Consider the following 12330-nt stretch of genomic DNA (forward strand, 5'->3'; position numbering starts at 1 on the left):
ATGTTTTTGATCTCTTTGCACTTTGATCACAACAATCACTGAGCAGCCGACCAATCACAGGGAACTCAAGATGTGCAACATGTATTGACACAAATATACCCCCCCCCCCCCCCCCCCCCCTCTTAAGTGCAAATAAATCGTTCGACACCTCTCAAATCTGCAGAAGGGTGTGGGATTGTGAATGTATGCAGCCAAAGGCACAGTTCATCCTGCGGCGGCCTGCCTGCTCTCTCTCTGTGTCGGTTAGACCTGTGAGGCATCTTAGCCTTGTTGTTTGACCTGGAAACCTGCTAATTGGCTGGAGGTCACAAGGTCACACCCCCACGTGGGCTCCAAATGCTCTGCGCTGACGCAGTATAAGGGATTCAGGGATCAGACTATACACTGGTTGTTTTTTTTAGGAAATTGTTGCATATTATACTCTTAAATATTCAGATAAAACTTCTTGTTGTGACACACAGAATGGGGCGTGTCATTAAAGGACGTTCAACATCGGCCTCCACATAAACCTCATGTTTATTAAAAAATTAAAGGAACACACTAATGTAAACATTATGTACACAAAATGTGTGACAAATCTCAGAAATGTTAGAAGTCAGAATTGGACTGGTATCATAAAAAAAAAAATGTTTTTTCAATTAAATATCGTTACTGGATGAACTTATGTTTAAATAATAAATAAATAATAGAAAAATCATAATAAAAAACTAATAATAGCCAGCCAAGATGATGATGATAATAATAATAATATTATTATTAATAATAATAATAATAATAATAATAATATTAATAATAATAATAATAATAATAATAATAATAATAATAATAATAATAATAATGATGATGATGATGATAATAGTAATAATAATTTGTGCTTTCACAGTCTGGAAAGATAACAGGATGGACCATGTGACCACAGAAGAGCCAATGAGCTCCCAATAATAACAACACAAATAACCATTTAAAATGTTACCTATAATTGTCCTACATGTGTCTCTGACGTCACGCACTCTCCGCCTCTGTCCCTTTGTCGGCCCATCTCAAGGTTACTTTGGTTCATTGGGCGTGTCTTCCTGCACCACGTGACCCTGACGCAGAGTTGCTCCGTGTCAAAGCTGCGCTCAGCTGCAGGGACGTCCAGCCTGCGTGCCTGGTGTGATGAACGACCAGAATAGCACCGCACATAAAACAATATTCATATCAAACAATATATACGTATGTATATGAAAATACTCACAACCTGCTCTTTATTCCGTAGTTTTTGTTTTTTCTTCTACATTTGAATACCCAGATTCATCCGCGTGGCGTTTTCAGATTGTTCTCATAAATATAAGAATGCTTGTTTTTACACGTGTGCAGGTAGAATATGCATTCATCCGCTGTAACCTTGGCGTGGTTCGCATCCTCTAAGCCCTTTAATTGCAGCAGGGGGGGGGGGGGGGGGGGGGGCGGGTGTCTGCCATGGCGCAGCGGCAACGAGGTTGAGGTGGAAACCAGCAGGAGGAAGCATACGGGCTTCGTTCCTCCACATTAAAAAAGAAGAAGAGAAAGCCTGCTGTCCGTCGCCATCTCCTGGCCCAGCCCCCCCACTGTGGTCCGTCTCAGATATAGTCCCCCTCCTCCCCCCCTCCTCCCCTCCTCCCCTTCTTAATCTCCCAGATTGTCGGCGACTCGCTGCTGCAGTCGATGCTGCAGTTTTGAGCCGCTCCTGCACCGGCGCAGCTGACTCAATGAGAAAGACATGCTCGCCTTCGTTTTGGTCTCTGGCTCGCTCTGGATTATATTAGGTGAGTTTCAGCGTTAGTTTGTTTCATTCATTTCCATGATGATGATGATGATGGTGGTGATGATGATGGAGCGTGCACTTGTATCCAAGAGGCTGAGGCGCATTGTGTGTGTCATTCACCGGCGTTTCTCCTGTCGGGACTTTGCGCTTTTTACGCATTTTTTGTTGTTGTTGCACAACCTTCTGCAGCGGCTTGTTTAATCGCACTGCACTGTAATCCTTGTGATGTGTCCCCCCACACACACGCCTGTGCACGCGTTAGCTCCAAGCACACTGCTTGACATGTATTAGCCTGACATGATGGGATGCTACCAGGCTGGCTTTATACCTTTTTATTCATGTATTTTCTATATCAGGGTGCACGAGCTGCCATGCGGCGGGATGCACGCGCATCCTTCTGCAGACAGGTGATTTTTTATTATTTTACCACCACACAGAAAACACTAAGCCTAACGGGATCAAACGTGTGAGGCCGAGCAGCTGCTAAGGTCGTGTGTGACATTGTGCGTACAAATGACGCGCGCCATGAAAGAAGAACCCGTGAATAGGCTCGTGTTTGACGGCGGACCGGCTTTGTTTACACGGTAAACACGGTTCCATTTAACGGGAAACAGGTCCGTTTGCACGTGAAGCCGGTTGTGACACTCGGCGTTTCGTCTGTGATGTCCTCCGCCATGCCTCGGCCGCGGAGGGAGGAGGATGAGGAAGGATGAGGACGAAGGGTGACGCGCCTCCATCGGCCGCGTCTGATTGGACGGAGCTGTCCGCGAGATAGGGGTGCTGAAATCCTGCGGCCTACCGGCAAAGTGAGCCCCGGTGTGCTCCGCTCCAAACGCCCCGCCACCGGGTTGCACCCGGAGACCCGGGCCGCTGACCTCCAGTCGGCTTTAATATGTTTTTCTGTTAAAGATATAATCCGTTCCGTGTTTGACGGCGTACACACACCAGATTAGAGGCGTTGTGAGGCACAATAGCGGAGGGATATTGCTTTTATGCAACATGAAGCGACCGTGTGCTGAGTGATTTTTTTTCTCTTAATGGAGCATGGCAGCACATCACAATTTTAATGGCAAATAAGCCTGTGGGTGTAATTATGTAATCCTCCGCTAAAAGATATAGGTCTTCTGCATGGTTGCTAAGTGACAAACAACCAGTAACAGCTAGGGGGGATTTGGTTGCTCCATTAATATTAAAGTCTGTTGCTAAAGGGATGCAGGTGTCTGCCGAGCAGCCAATCAGAATCGAGGCCCAAATGTTGCCTGAAACAGGTTGTTCAGCTGAAAAAATAGGATGAAAAAAGGGGGGAGGGGGGGATCCGTGACACCCTGCTGTCCTCACTTTTAAATAATTCATTTTAATCAGCATGGAGTGCAGCCCCCGCCCGGCTGTAAACCTATTCTTTTTCCCTCCTCAATATTTGATTAAAAGGAATGTGGTGGCGTCGCCCCGCCCTTTGGCAGCAACACAAGGACCACTAACGGGAGAACAACTTCCTTTACCATCTTAACTGTTTTAAGGTGGTAAATGAGAGATCCGGAGGGGCAGGGAGTCAGAGGGACTGGGACAATTTGGGGAAAACTCAGGTGATTAAAGAGACGCCGCATGACTGCATTATTTGACAGAATGCATTGGACTGCTGCCGACTGTGTAAGAAACGCCTGCTGATGTGAACCTGCTTTCTTTGAATTCTGACTTCAAGAAAGAGTAGGTGAACGAAAAAAAAAACCTCAGGTTACCCTCAGTTAGCCTGTGAACCGTGTATGCTAATCACTAGCACGAGTGCTAATCGCTAGGCTACACATACACATATTAGCATAAGCTAACTGAAAGAGTAATGCCGTTGTGAGTGTTGATTTAAAACCCGCTAAAGTCCGGCTAAATGTTAAAGTGACATTGAACCAGCGATTCACGTGGTGCTTTTTTTATCTGATGTAACCGTAGCATGAAAATGTGGTGGAGTTAGCATGCTAGTTAGCTAAGTAAATGAGCCGAGAACGCAGAGAAGAAAGAAAAGACATGTGCTGGTGTTGATGGCATTTTATTTATTTTTTTATTTCTATGGGAGAGACACTAAACCAGGGTTAAGTCAGGCTCCTCATTGAGATCATGTGCGTTGCCTTAAAGTCTCAATCAATGTGTAATCAATATTACCAGCCGGTCCGGTGCACTCTGGTCCACGGAGTGGCCTTATTGCTGATTCAGCATTCAGAGTGCATCCTCGGCCTCACATTGTGGTGCTGGGCAGTAATGGCTCCCACTAAAAGTGCTGAACAAGGCCGTCTGCCTCGCACACGCTCAAGTAAATCTCTCAGACTTCCCAGTAATGTGCAGCGTTGGTCTTGTTTGGTTTGTGTTGCTCCTTTCAGACAAAAACATAGAAAACCTTTCAATAACCCGTCATTTTCAGGAGCTTTTTGGATATGGATTTAAGTTTCCGCACACCTGGAATCCCTTTCCCTTTCCATTTTATTTTCATTAACATTGTGTCAGTCTGTTTTGTCATTAGATGATACTTCCTGTGTTTTTTTAATCTATTTCTCACTTCTCTACCATGAGAGTGAGCTTGGCGCCTTCATTCACAATATTTACGATTATCCTGAGAATGGTAATTAAACCAGTGTTTTTTACCCCGATCCCAGATAAAAATCTTCTTTCGTCCCATCCCTAAAACACACATCAAGTCTTGTTTTCCAGGAAGACAATAATATTGTATTTTGCAATAGAAATACAAAGAAATAGATTTTTCTGCGTATTTTGTTAAATAGGTGAACAATATTACTGGAGATGTGACCCAAAGGGTTAAAATGGCATTTTTCATTACATTTAAATACATATATATTATGGTACATACATGGACAGACACAAGAACATGCAAAATGTCAACGTTTACTGTTAGTTTCGGACGGGACACAAAGTCCTGTGTTAGTTTGACCCATCCAGCTCCACTACCAACCACTACTATTTTACTATGTCTAACGATGCCGATGGGTTTACATTGGAGTTATTTGAAATGGGAGAGAGACCAGATAACAAGTATTAAGGCTGAACTGGTACGTTCACATCAAATGTGTTGCCCTATTGCATACAAAATCAATGCAAAGACGTGAATAAATGTGAATCCAATATGCTCACATTATTCCAGAGACCAAAAAAAAGCTATATGTAGAAACCAGAGACTGACTATTGTACAAACAACAAGGTCGTTCCCATATTTATGTCTAGATGACGTCATTTTAAGTGTTGCTGGAGCAGCTACAATGATAGCATAGCCTACCTCCGATCGCTACGAACTCCATTCAGAAAACAAACATTTGAAAGGTAGTTTGCTTGTCGTCTTGCAGACAGACCTAACAAACCATGACTTCAGACTTTATACAAATTGCCGTCATCGTGGAGTTAATTCGGCATCATTTTTATTTGTTTATTGCAATTAAATCACAAAAAAATAGTTAATGTTGGGTTCATCCAGCTGTAGTAAACCAGCCGATGTGTGTCTTGCTAGATGGCGTGAATACAGCTCAGTGATATACAGTCCCGCCTCCTCTCCGGCGCATCATACTAATAATAAATAATATAGTAATCTGTGTTCTTCCCCAAAACGTCCACTTCCTCTCACCTTGATAGTCAAATCCACTTCTGAAGCACTGAGTGTGCAATTTGTTTAAATGTGCAAATATCAACGTTTTAATTTGCATGACCATTGTATGTCACTGTGCCGGTGTGGGTGAAGATGAGCTGCATGTTCAGGTGAGGGGAGGGAGGGAGGGAGGGAGGGGGGAGGGGTGTGGCGTGAGAGAGAGAGAGAGAGAGAGAGAGCGAGGGTGGTGTGATACGGAGGCCAGCGAGGCCCAAACCAGGCTGAAACGCCTCTTGCTGACTTCCTCTTGCACGCCTCAGCTTAATCTGTCCAGTGGCGATGAGAAGGTAATCACTAGTTTGCACAGGGTGATGTGATATCCGCCTGAGGCCCTTTAACACACGCACACACACACACACACACACACATCTCCCCTCGCCGGCTGCCTGGCTGCCTCCGACGCCTGTGTAAGTGTCGCTGCCTCGACCACAGCTGCTTTAACCCTTCTGCAGTTCTTCTTTTGTTTCAGCCCTTCCTGCTGCAGCTCGTATCACCAACGGATTGCAATTACCCGCTGTGTTGCGTCTCAGCTCGGGTGGGGGGGGGTTGCCTGGTGGAGGGGGGAAGGTTTGCCTGGTGGAGGGGGAAAGGTTGGCCTGGTGGAGGGGGAAAGGTTGGCCTGGTGGAGGGGGAAAGGATCGCCTGGTGGAGGGGGAAAGGTTTACCTGGTGGAGGGGGAAAGGTTGGCCTGGTGGAGGGGGAAAGGTTGGCCTGGTGGAGGGGGAAAGGTTGGCCTGGTGGAGGGGGGAAGGTTCGCCTGGTGGAGGGGAAAGGTTGGCCTGGTGGAGGGGGAAAGGTTGACCTGGTGGAGGGGGAAAGGTTGGCCTGGTGGAGGGGGGAAGGTTGGCCTGGTGGAGGGGGAAAGGTTGGCCTGGTGGAGGGGGAAAGGTTGGCCTGGTGGAGGGGGGAAGGTTGACCTGGTGGAGGGGGAAAGGTGGGCCTGGTGGAGGGGGGAAAGGTTGGCCTGGTGGAGGGGGAAAGGTTGGCCTGGTGGAGGGGGAAAGGTTGGCCTGGTGGAGGGGGGAAGGTTGGCCTGGTGGAGGGGGAAAGGTTGGCCTGGTGGAGGGGGAAAGATCGCCTGGTGGAGGGGGAAAGGTTGGCCTGGTGGAGGGGGAAAGGTTGGCCTGGTGGAGGGGGAAAGGTTGGCCTGGTGGAGGGGGGAAGGTTGACCTGGTGGAGGGGGAAAGGTGGGCCTGGTGGAGGGGGGAAAGGTTGGCCTGGTGGAGGGGGAAAGGTTGGCCTGGTGGAGGGGGGAAGGTTGGCCTGGTGGAGGGGGAAAGGTTGGCCTGGTGGAGGGGGAAAGATCGCCTGGTGGAGGGGGAAAGGTTGGCCTGGTGGAGGGGGAAAGGTTGGCCTGGTGGAGGGGGAAAGGTTGGCCTGGTGGAGGGGGGAAGGTTGGCCTGGTGGAGGGGGAAAGGTTGGCCTGGTGGAGGGGGAAAGGTTGGCCTGGTGGAGGGGGAAAGATCGCCTGGTGGAGGGGGGAAGGTTGGCCTGGTGGAGGGGGGAAGGTTGGCCTGGTGGAGGGGGAAAGGTTGGCCTGGTGGAGGGGGAAAGGTTGGCCTGGTGGAGGGGGGAAGGTTGGCCTGGTGGAGGGGAGTCTCAGCAGAGAGATATCAGGAAGCGGGCCGAGCCAGGACGATTAAGCACTGGTGGTTAAAAAAGGGGATGCGACAGGAAAGCTAGAGATGAAACTCATCGTAAGTGAAGCGCTTGGGGGGAGGGGGGGAGGCATGTGAATAATAAGAGAAAGCAAAGTGTTTTTTTCTAAATAGAGCGAGGTTACCACTGGTCATCCGCTTCTGTGCTAATAGGCTGTAATCTCCCCACGCTGGACTCTAATCATTGGTGACAGCCCTCAGATGGGCTGATGGGGCGGGGCTTAAGGACGATGCAGCGCTGCCTTCCCTCCACCTTTAAGCCTCAGAGGTCATAGCCTGCACGGCTCGAAGGCGTCGACCACAAACCTCCTGAGAGGAGGAAGTGTCCCCATGAGCCGCTGGTGTAGAAGCAGACATGAGGATCACTCATCTGCTTTTTAATATTTGTTGTTGTCAAATATACATTTATCGGAACACATCACATCGAGACATATGCAAATGACTCTCCCTCTGTCCCTTCATTCTACCCAAATATGAAACAATCAATAATAAATTCAACAGATTTATTAGTTTAGATTATTAATTTAGTAAACCAGGTACATAAATATCTAAAACAATACTAATTATAGTGTAAAAAAGGACTCAAGTAAATCAGAATGGAGTGGCTATAATATTATGTAATATTATAAAAGAGCCAACAATTAACAATAAACAATTAATGGTTTATTAGATAAACCATTTATGGGAATCTATAATGTATGAAGTCAAAATATTGCCACTTTCTGGAGAGCATTTAGCTTTTCATGTGTTTCAGCTGGTCATTTCCTTTTGCTCCAGCGGTTAAATGTGTAGTTGTTGTGTGTGAAACTCATTTTCTTACCAAGCAGCTGATTTAAGCTGTTGAGATGAGGATGAAGCCCCTCACTGTTTGTTTTTTAGGTTTGTTACCCAGCTGTTCATGCACAGTATGTGCACTAAAAGTGAAATATCATACATTTCATGTTCCCTGGTTGTACACATCTGTCAGGCGAGTCAAGTTTGATGTCTCCATACTCGACAGTGATTGATGCTCATCACATTTTCCTCCGTCAATATTTCCAGCATTTTCAATCAGGCTTAGAAAATAAGGGCCGCTTGCTGTCTTGATACAACTCACTTTAGATTAGTGTTCAACAGAGGTGGGAAGTAACAAAGTACAAATACTTCAGGTATCTTGTACTCCCTACATTTAAAAGCAAATATCTGTACTTTCTACTTTCAAAACAGGCTTGTTACTTTACTTTTCTTTAATAATTAACGTGACGCCAGATTCAGTTATCCTTGTAAAAAACAGCCAGTAGAAACGTCGTAAAATAAAATGTTTATGAATTATTGTTAATCAGAGGCCTGAAGCAGTCACTTTTTAAGACTTCAACACTTCCAGCAGCTCTCAGATCCTCAAAGCATAGCAGCTAAGTCCTCAAAGTCCTGCACCACCTGAGACCTGGAGGCCACACCGTTCACCTGTAAGCATGTCAGACAAACCACACTTTAAAACGCTGAGACTGACGGGGCGACCGATGTTTAAAACGGGTGTCATGTCTCCCCTCCTCCTGGTCCGGGCCTCGATGGTGTGATTTCACAAATCAAACAGCGGAGAGGACTTTGAGTTCGCAGGCTGATAAAGGTCACTGTTGTTGCCGACCTGCCGTTCTTGTGTCCTGCCAGCTGAAGCAACACTCTTTGTAGACGGCAGCGGGGACGGACTGGAGCGTCGCCGGGGGTCTTATGTAGGTTACGGGGCAGAAGGTCCCCAAAGCCTGGATGGAGAGACGGTTCGAAAACCAGCTGAGAAAATTACCCTGTTCATCTGAGAGATGAAAAGAAAATGACAGGTGATGAAAAAAACGACTGGGATGTTCATTCTGAGATTGCTCACCTGGAGACGTTAAACCTTTCTAGGCCTGAATGCACTTCCTGGTCACCGTGAATTCCTCCCGGAGTCACCTTGAGCCGAGGGTCCACTGGTTGTCATCCAACATGGGAGGAAAAAAACGACTTCATTTGGTGCCGTGTGGCGTTTCCGTCTCGAACAGGTCGGGTTACTATTGATACTGTGTCTACAGTGTCTCTACCAACGTGGTGGATGTGTGTTGATGTTCCCCCGACGGCAGGGAGGTTGGTTTTTGTGGCTCAGTTCAGTCGTGGTCGTGATCTCGTCATTGATCCGTCAGAACGGCTGCACTGTAATGCTGAAGGTTGATGTAGAGTATGAAGGCTCTGTAATGTGGAAAATAAAGGTGCACCGTCTACTAAAGACGTGTTGTGCAGCGCCATGTTTGCACTGACCCACTCTTCACTCTTTCAGCTGTGCACGTGGGTGTGTTTGTATGGATATAAACATTGAACTAAAAAAGGAAACAACTACTTAAAAATGTGCAATATCGCGATATAAAGTGGTCTGACCGAACCTCGTTCCCGTTTACAGAGTAGCAACACAAAATTCTGTTTTTATCCACAATTAAACAACAAGATGCTATTTGTTAATAATGGAGCGCTAACTTTTTATGGTGAGCTTTTTTTGTTTTTAAATGTTTTATGCTAAACTAAGCCTGACTGCAGATACATAATTAACCAACAGACTCAACATTGAATACCTCATTTAACTCTAAAAAAAAAAAAAAAGCCCATTTCCTAAAATATTCCTTTTAAAAAGATAGACGTTGGTTTATGTTTCTAAGCTAAAATGAATCAAAAAACCTGAAGCCATGCCAGATTAACTTTCCGATTTGTCATCTCTTTACAGCAATTAAGTCTGGCCGCGGGACGACTCCAGCTGTGCACAATGGGCCACTCTGTGTACTCAACAGTGCAGGACTTTTCATCCCCGAATTAACTTTGACATCACAACTGCTTCAGCGTCCACACACACTACCCCCCTTCCCCCAAAACCTTGTGCTGTTCAGTTAACAACCATCAACACGCGGTTGAAACATTTCCCAGCATCTCTAACTCCCCGTCAAGTTAAAAAGAAAAGGAGCCAGCCGTCACATCGGACGGAAATATAATGTAATTTTGTTATACTTCACTTCTCGACGTCACATTAAACCGCACATATTTCTTCCAAACTAAGGTCCGGAAGAAGAATAAGTGGAAAAAACGTTTCATTTAGAGGCAATCTATGCGATCTGGCTCATCCGATCACAGAGGTTGCTTCGTAACGACAAACGTAACCACGGTGATTTCACCCGTGCCCTTGTGCAAATGAATGACATCTGATGAGAATTCACGTTTTTAGAAGTATTCGTTGTGTTCACTTGAATGAATACAGCAGCTGTGGTCATTAGCACGTACACCAGTTCATTAGCTCCCATAGAAGACACTGAAGACATGTCATTTCTTTGGGTATTCAGGGGTTTTCAGCAGTTTTTATTCTATTCTCTATTTCCACTTTAAGGCCAGTAAAAATAAAGATTATTTCCTTTCAGAATTATGTTCCTGGCAAGGTAGACTTTCATGTCAGTTGCTCTCTTTTAGTACATTAGTAAGCTTATTGATCTACTTAGATTTAATTTACTTCTTTACAAGAAAAATATCAACACAAGATTTAAAGTGGTGCTTTTGTGTGATTCTTTGTGGAAAAAACGAATCGTGAAGTCGACCAAAATCATGAGAGTTTTAGTGGATTTAGATCCATTTTTTGATCAAGGCCCGGCCTCGTGATTGGCTGAGAGATATAACAGCAACGACCAATCAGACAGTAAAGGAGTTAATAGACGGAAAGTCTTGCAGATGCCAGACAACAACTGTTTTCTTTTTTGTGTTGTAGCATTAATTCTTTGTCCAAGTCATGCATCTGCCTTCCTGCAACCTGCTGTCTGTGTGTTCCCACGGCCTCCTCCGATATATTTATATCCACCAACCTCGCTGTCTGTTGGTGTCTGTGGCTCTGTGTATGTGTGAGCATGCATGAGAGAGAGAGAGAGAGAGAGCAGGCAGGAAGTGGTTTTGATTGGCTGTGAGCTGCAGCAGTGGCCCGACGCTATTCGTTCGGTCAGGTGGCGCAGTCTCTGACTAATTTCCTACGGGAGGGAATAAGGAAACCCTCCAGTCAGCTCTGCAGGCAGCTTTGGTGATGGTGATGGTGATGGTGATGGTGGTGTGTGTGTGTGTGTGTGTGTGTGTGTGTGTGTGTGTGTGTGTGTGTGTGTGTGTGTGTGTGTGTGTGTGTGTGTGTGTGTGTGTGTGTGTGTGTGTGTGTGTGTGTGTGTGTGTGTGTGTGTGTGTGTGTGTTATATATATAATATTCTCTTGTCCTCTACTGTAGATTCTGAGTAAAAGCTAGAATGCGGGGGAAGACCCCTGGTTCACGTTTGTGCTCAAGCAGTGAGGTCAGACGTGCTCATGAATCACTCTGATTGGATGAGACGAAGCGGTTAAAGCTGACAGAAACTCTGAGGACTGTTTTATGGGTGTGGTAAATGTCTTTGTCTGCATCTGGGCAACGTCTCTATCAGGAAATGCATCTTGCGTGAAAATACTCCTGCACTAAAGCCATAAAACTACTGCCATGGCGTACTTCGTAGGTTTATATATCTGCAGCTTGCAGATATTAATACGTTTAGACATCAGTCCTTGGTAAAAAATGAACAGCACTGGTTCACAAACCTCAAAGCCACACATCTCATTTATAATGGGTCGTTGATTAGATATCGACTGATCAAGTGCATAAAAGCTGTGGTATACACCCAATATTGATTTGAAGCTCATTCTGTACTGAAATCAATGTTGCCAAAATGTCTGAGGAAATCATTTTAACGGAGACTGCACATAAGAAGTGGACGTTGTCACCACAACGTCACCCGTCGGTTTGTGGACCGCCGTTTTGAAGCGAGTTCGGCATTTTTACAACCAGACGTGATACGAGGAAGTATAACTGAACCAGTCGAGTTTCATTAGATAATATACACATAACTCCCGGACTGGACAATGCCATCAATCAGGTAGCTCCGCCCCCTAAAGCATCCCCTGCTTTCTGGTCTGGTGAACTCTAAATGGACCATAATCTACTAAATGAACATCATGCTGGATTGAAGAAGACTTGAAACTAGAGATTGAGACCATAAACTCATGTTTACAATGTTTACTGAGATAATACATCAAGAGAGAAGTAGGACCATTTTCTCATAGACTTCTATACAACCAGAGAGGAGTCGCCCCCTGGTGGCCAGCAGAGAGAAGTAGGACCATTTTCTCATAGACTTCTAAACAACCAGACTTCTTTTTGCAACCAGATGATGGTCATTAGAAAGAATGCATGTTGAAGGCCA

General features: G+C 45.7%; 1 protein-coding gene across 1 annotated transcript in view; it reads left to right on the plus strand.

Moving 5' to 3' along the window:
* The first annotated feature begins 1614 nt into the window (after positions 1-1614).
* acsl6 (acyl-CoA synthetase long chain family member 6) overlaps positions 1615-12330 on the plus strand; it is a 33183-nt gene continuing 22467 nt past the window's right edge. Inside the window, exon 1 of the mRNA XM_084028350.1 lies at positions 1615-1787. Coding sequence (XP_083884476.1) covers positions 1742-1787 — 46 coding nt within the window. The 5' untranslated portion in view covers positions 1615-1741. The remainder of the gene's footprint in view (positions 1788-12330) is intronic.

Source organism: Eutrigla gurnardus (assembly GCF_963514095.1).
Source record: "Eutrigla gurnardus genome assembly, chromosome: 15".
NCBI lineage: Eukaryota > Metazoa > Chordata > Actinopteri > Perciformes > Triglidae > Eutrigla > Eutrigla gurnardus.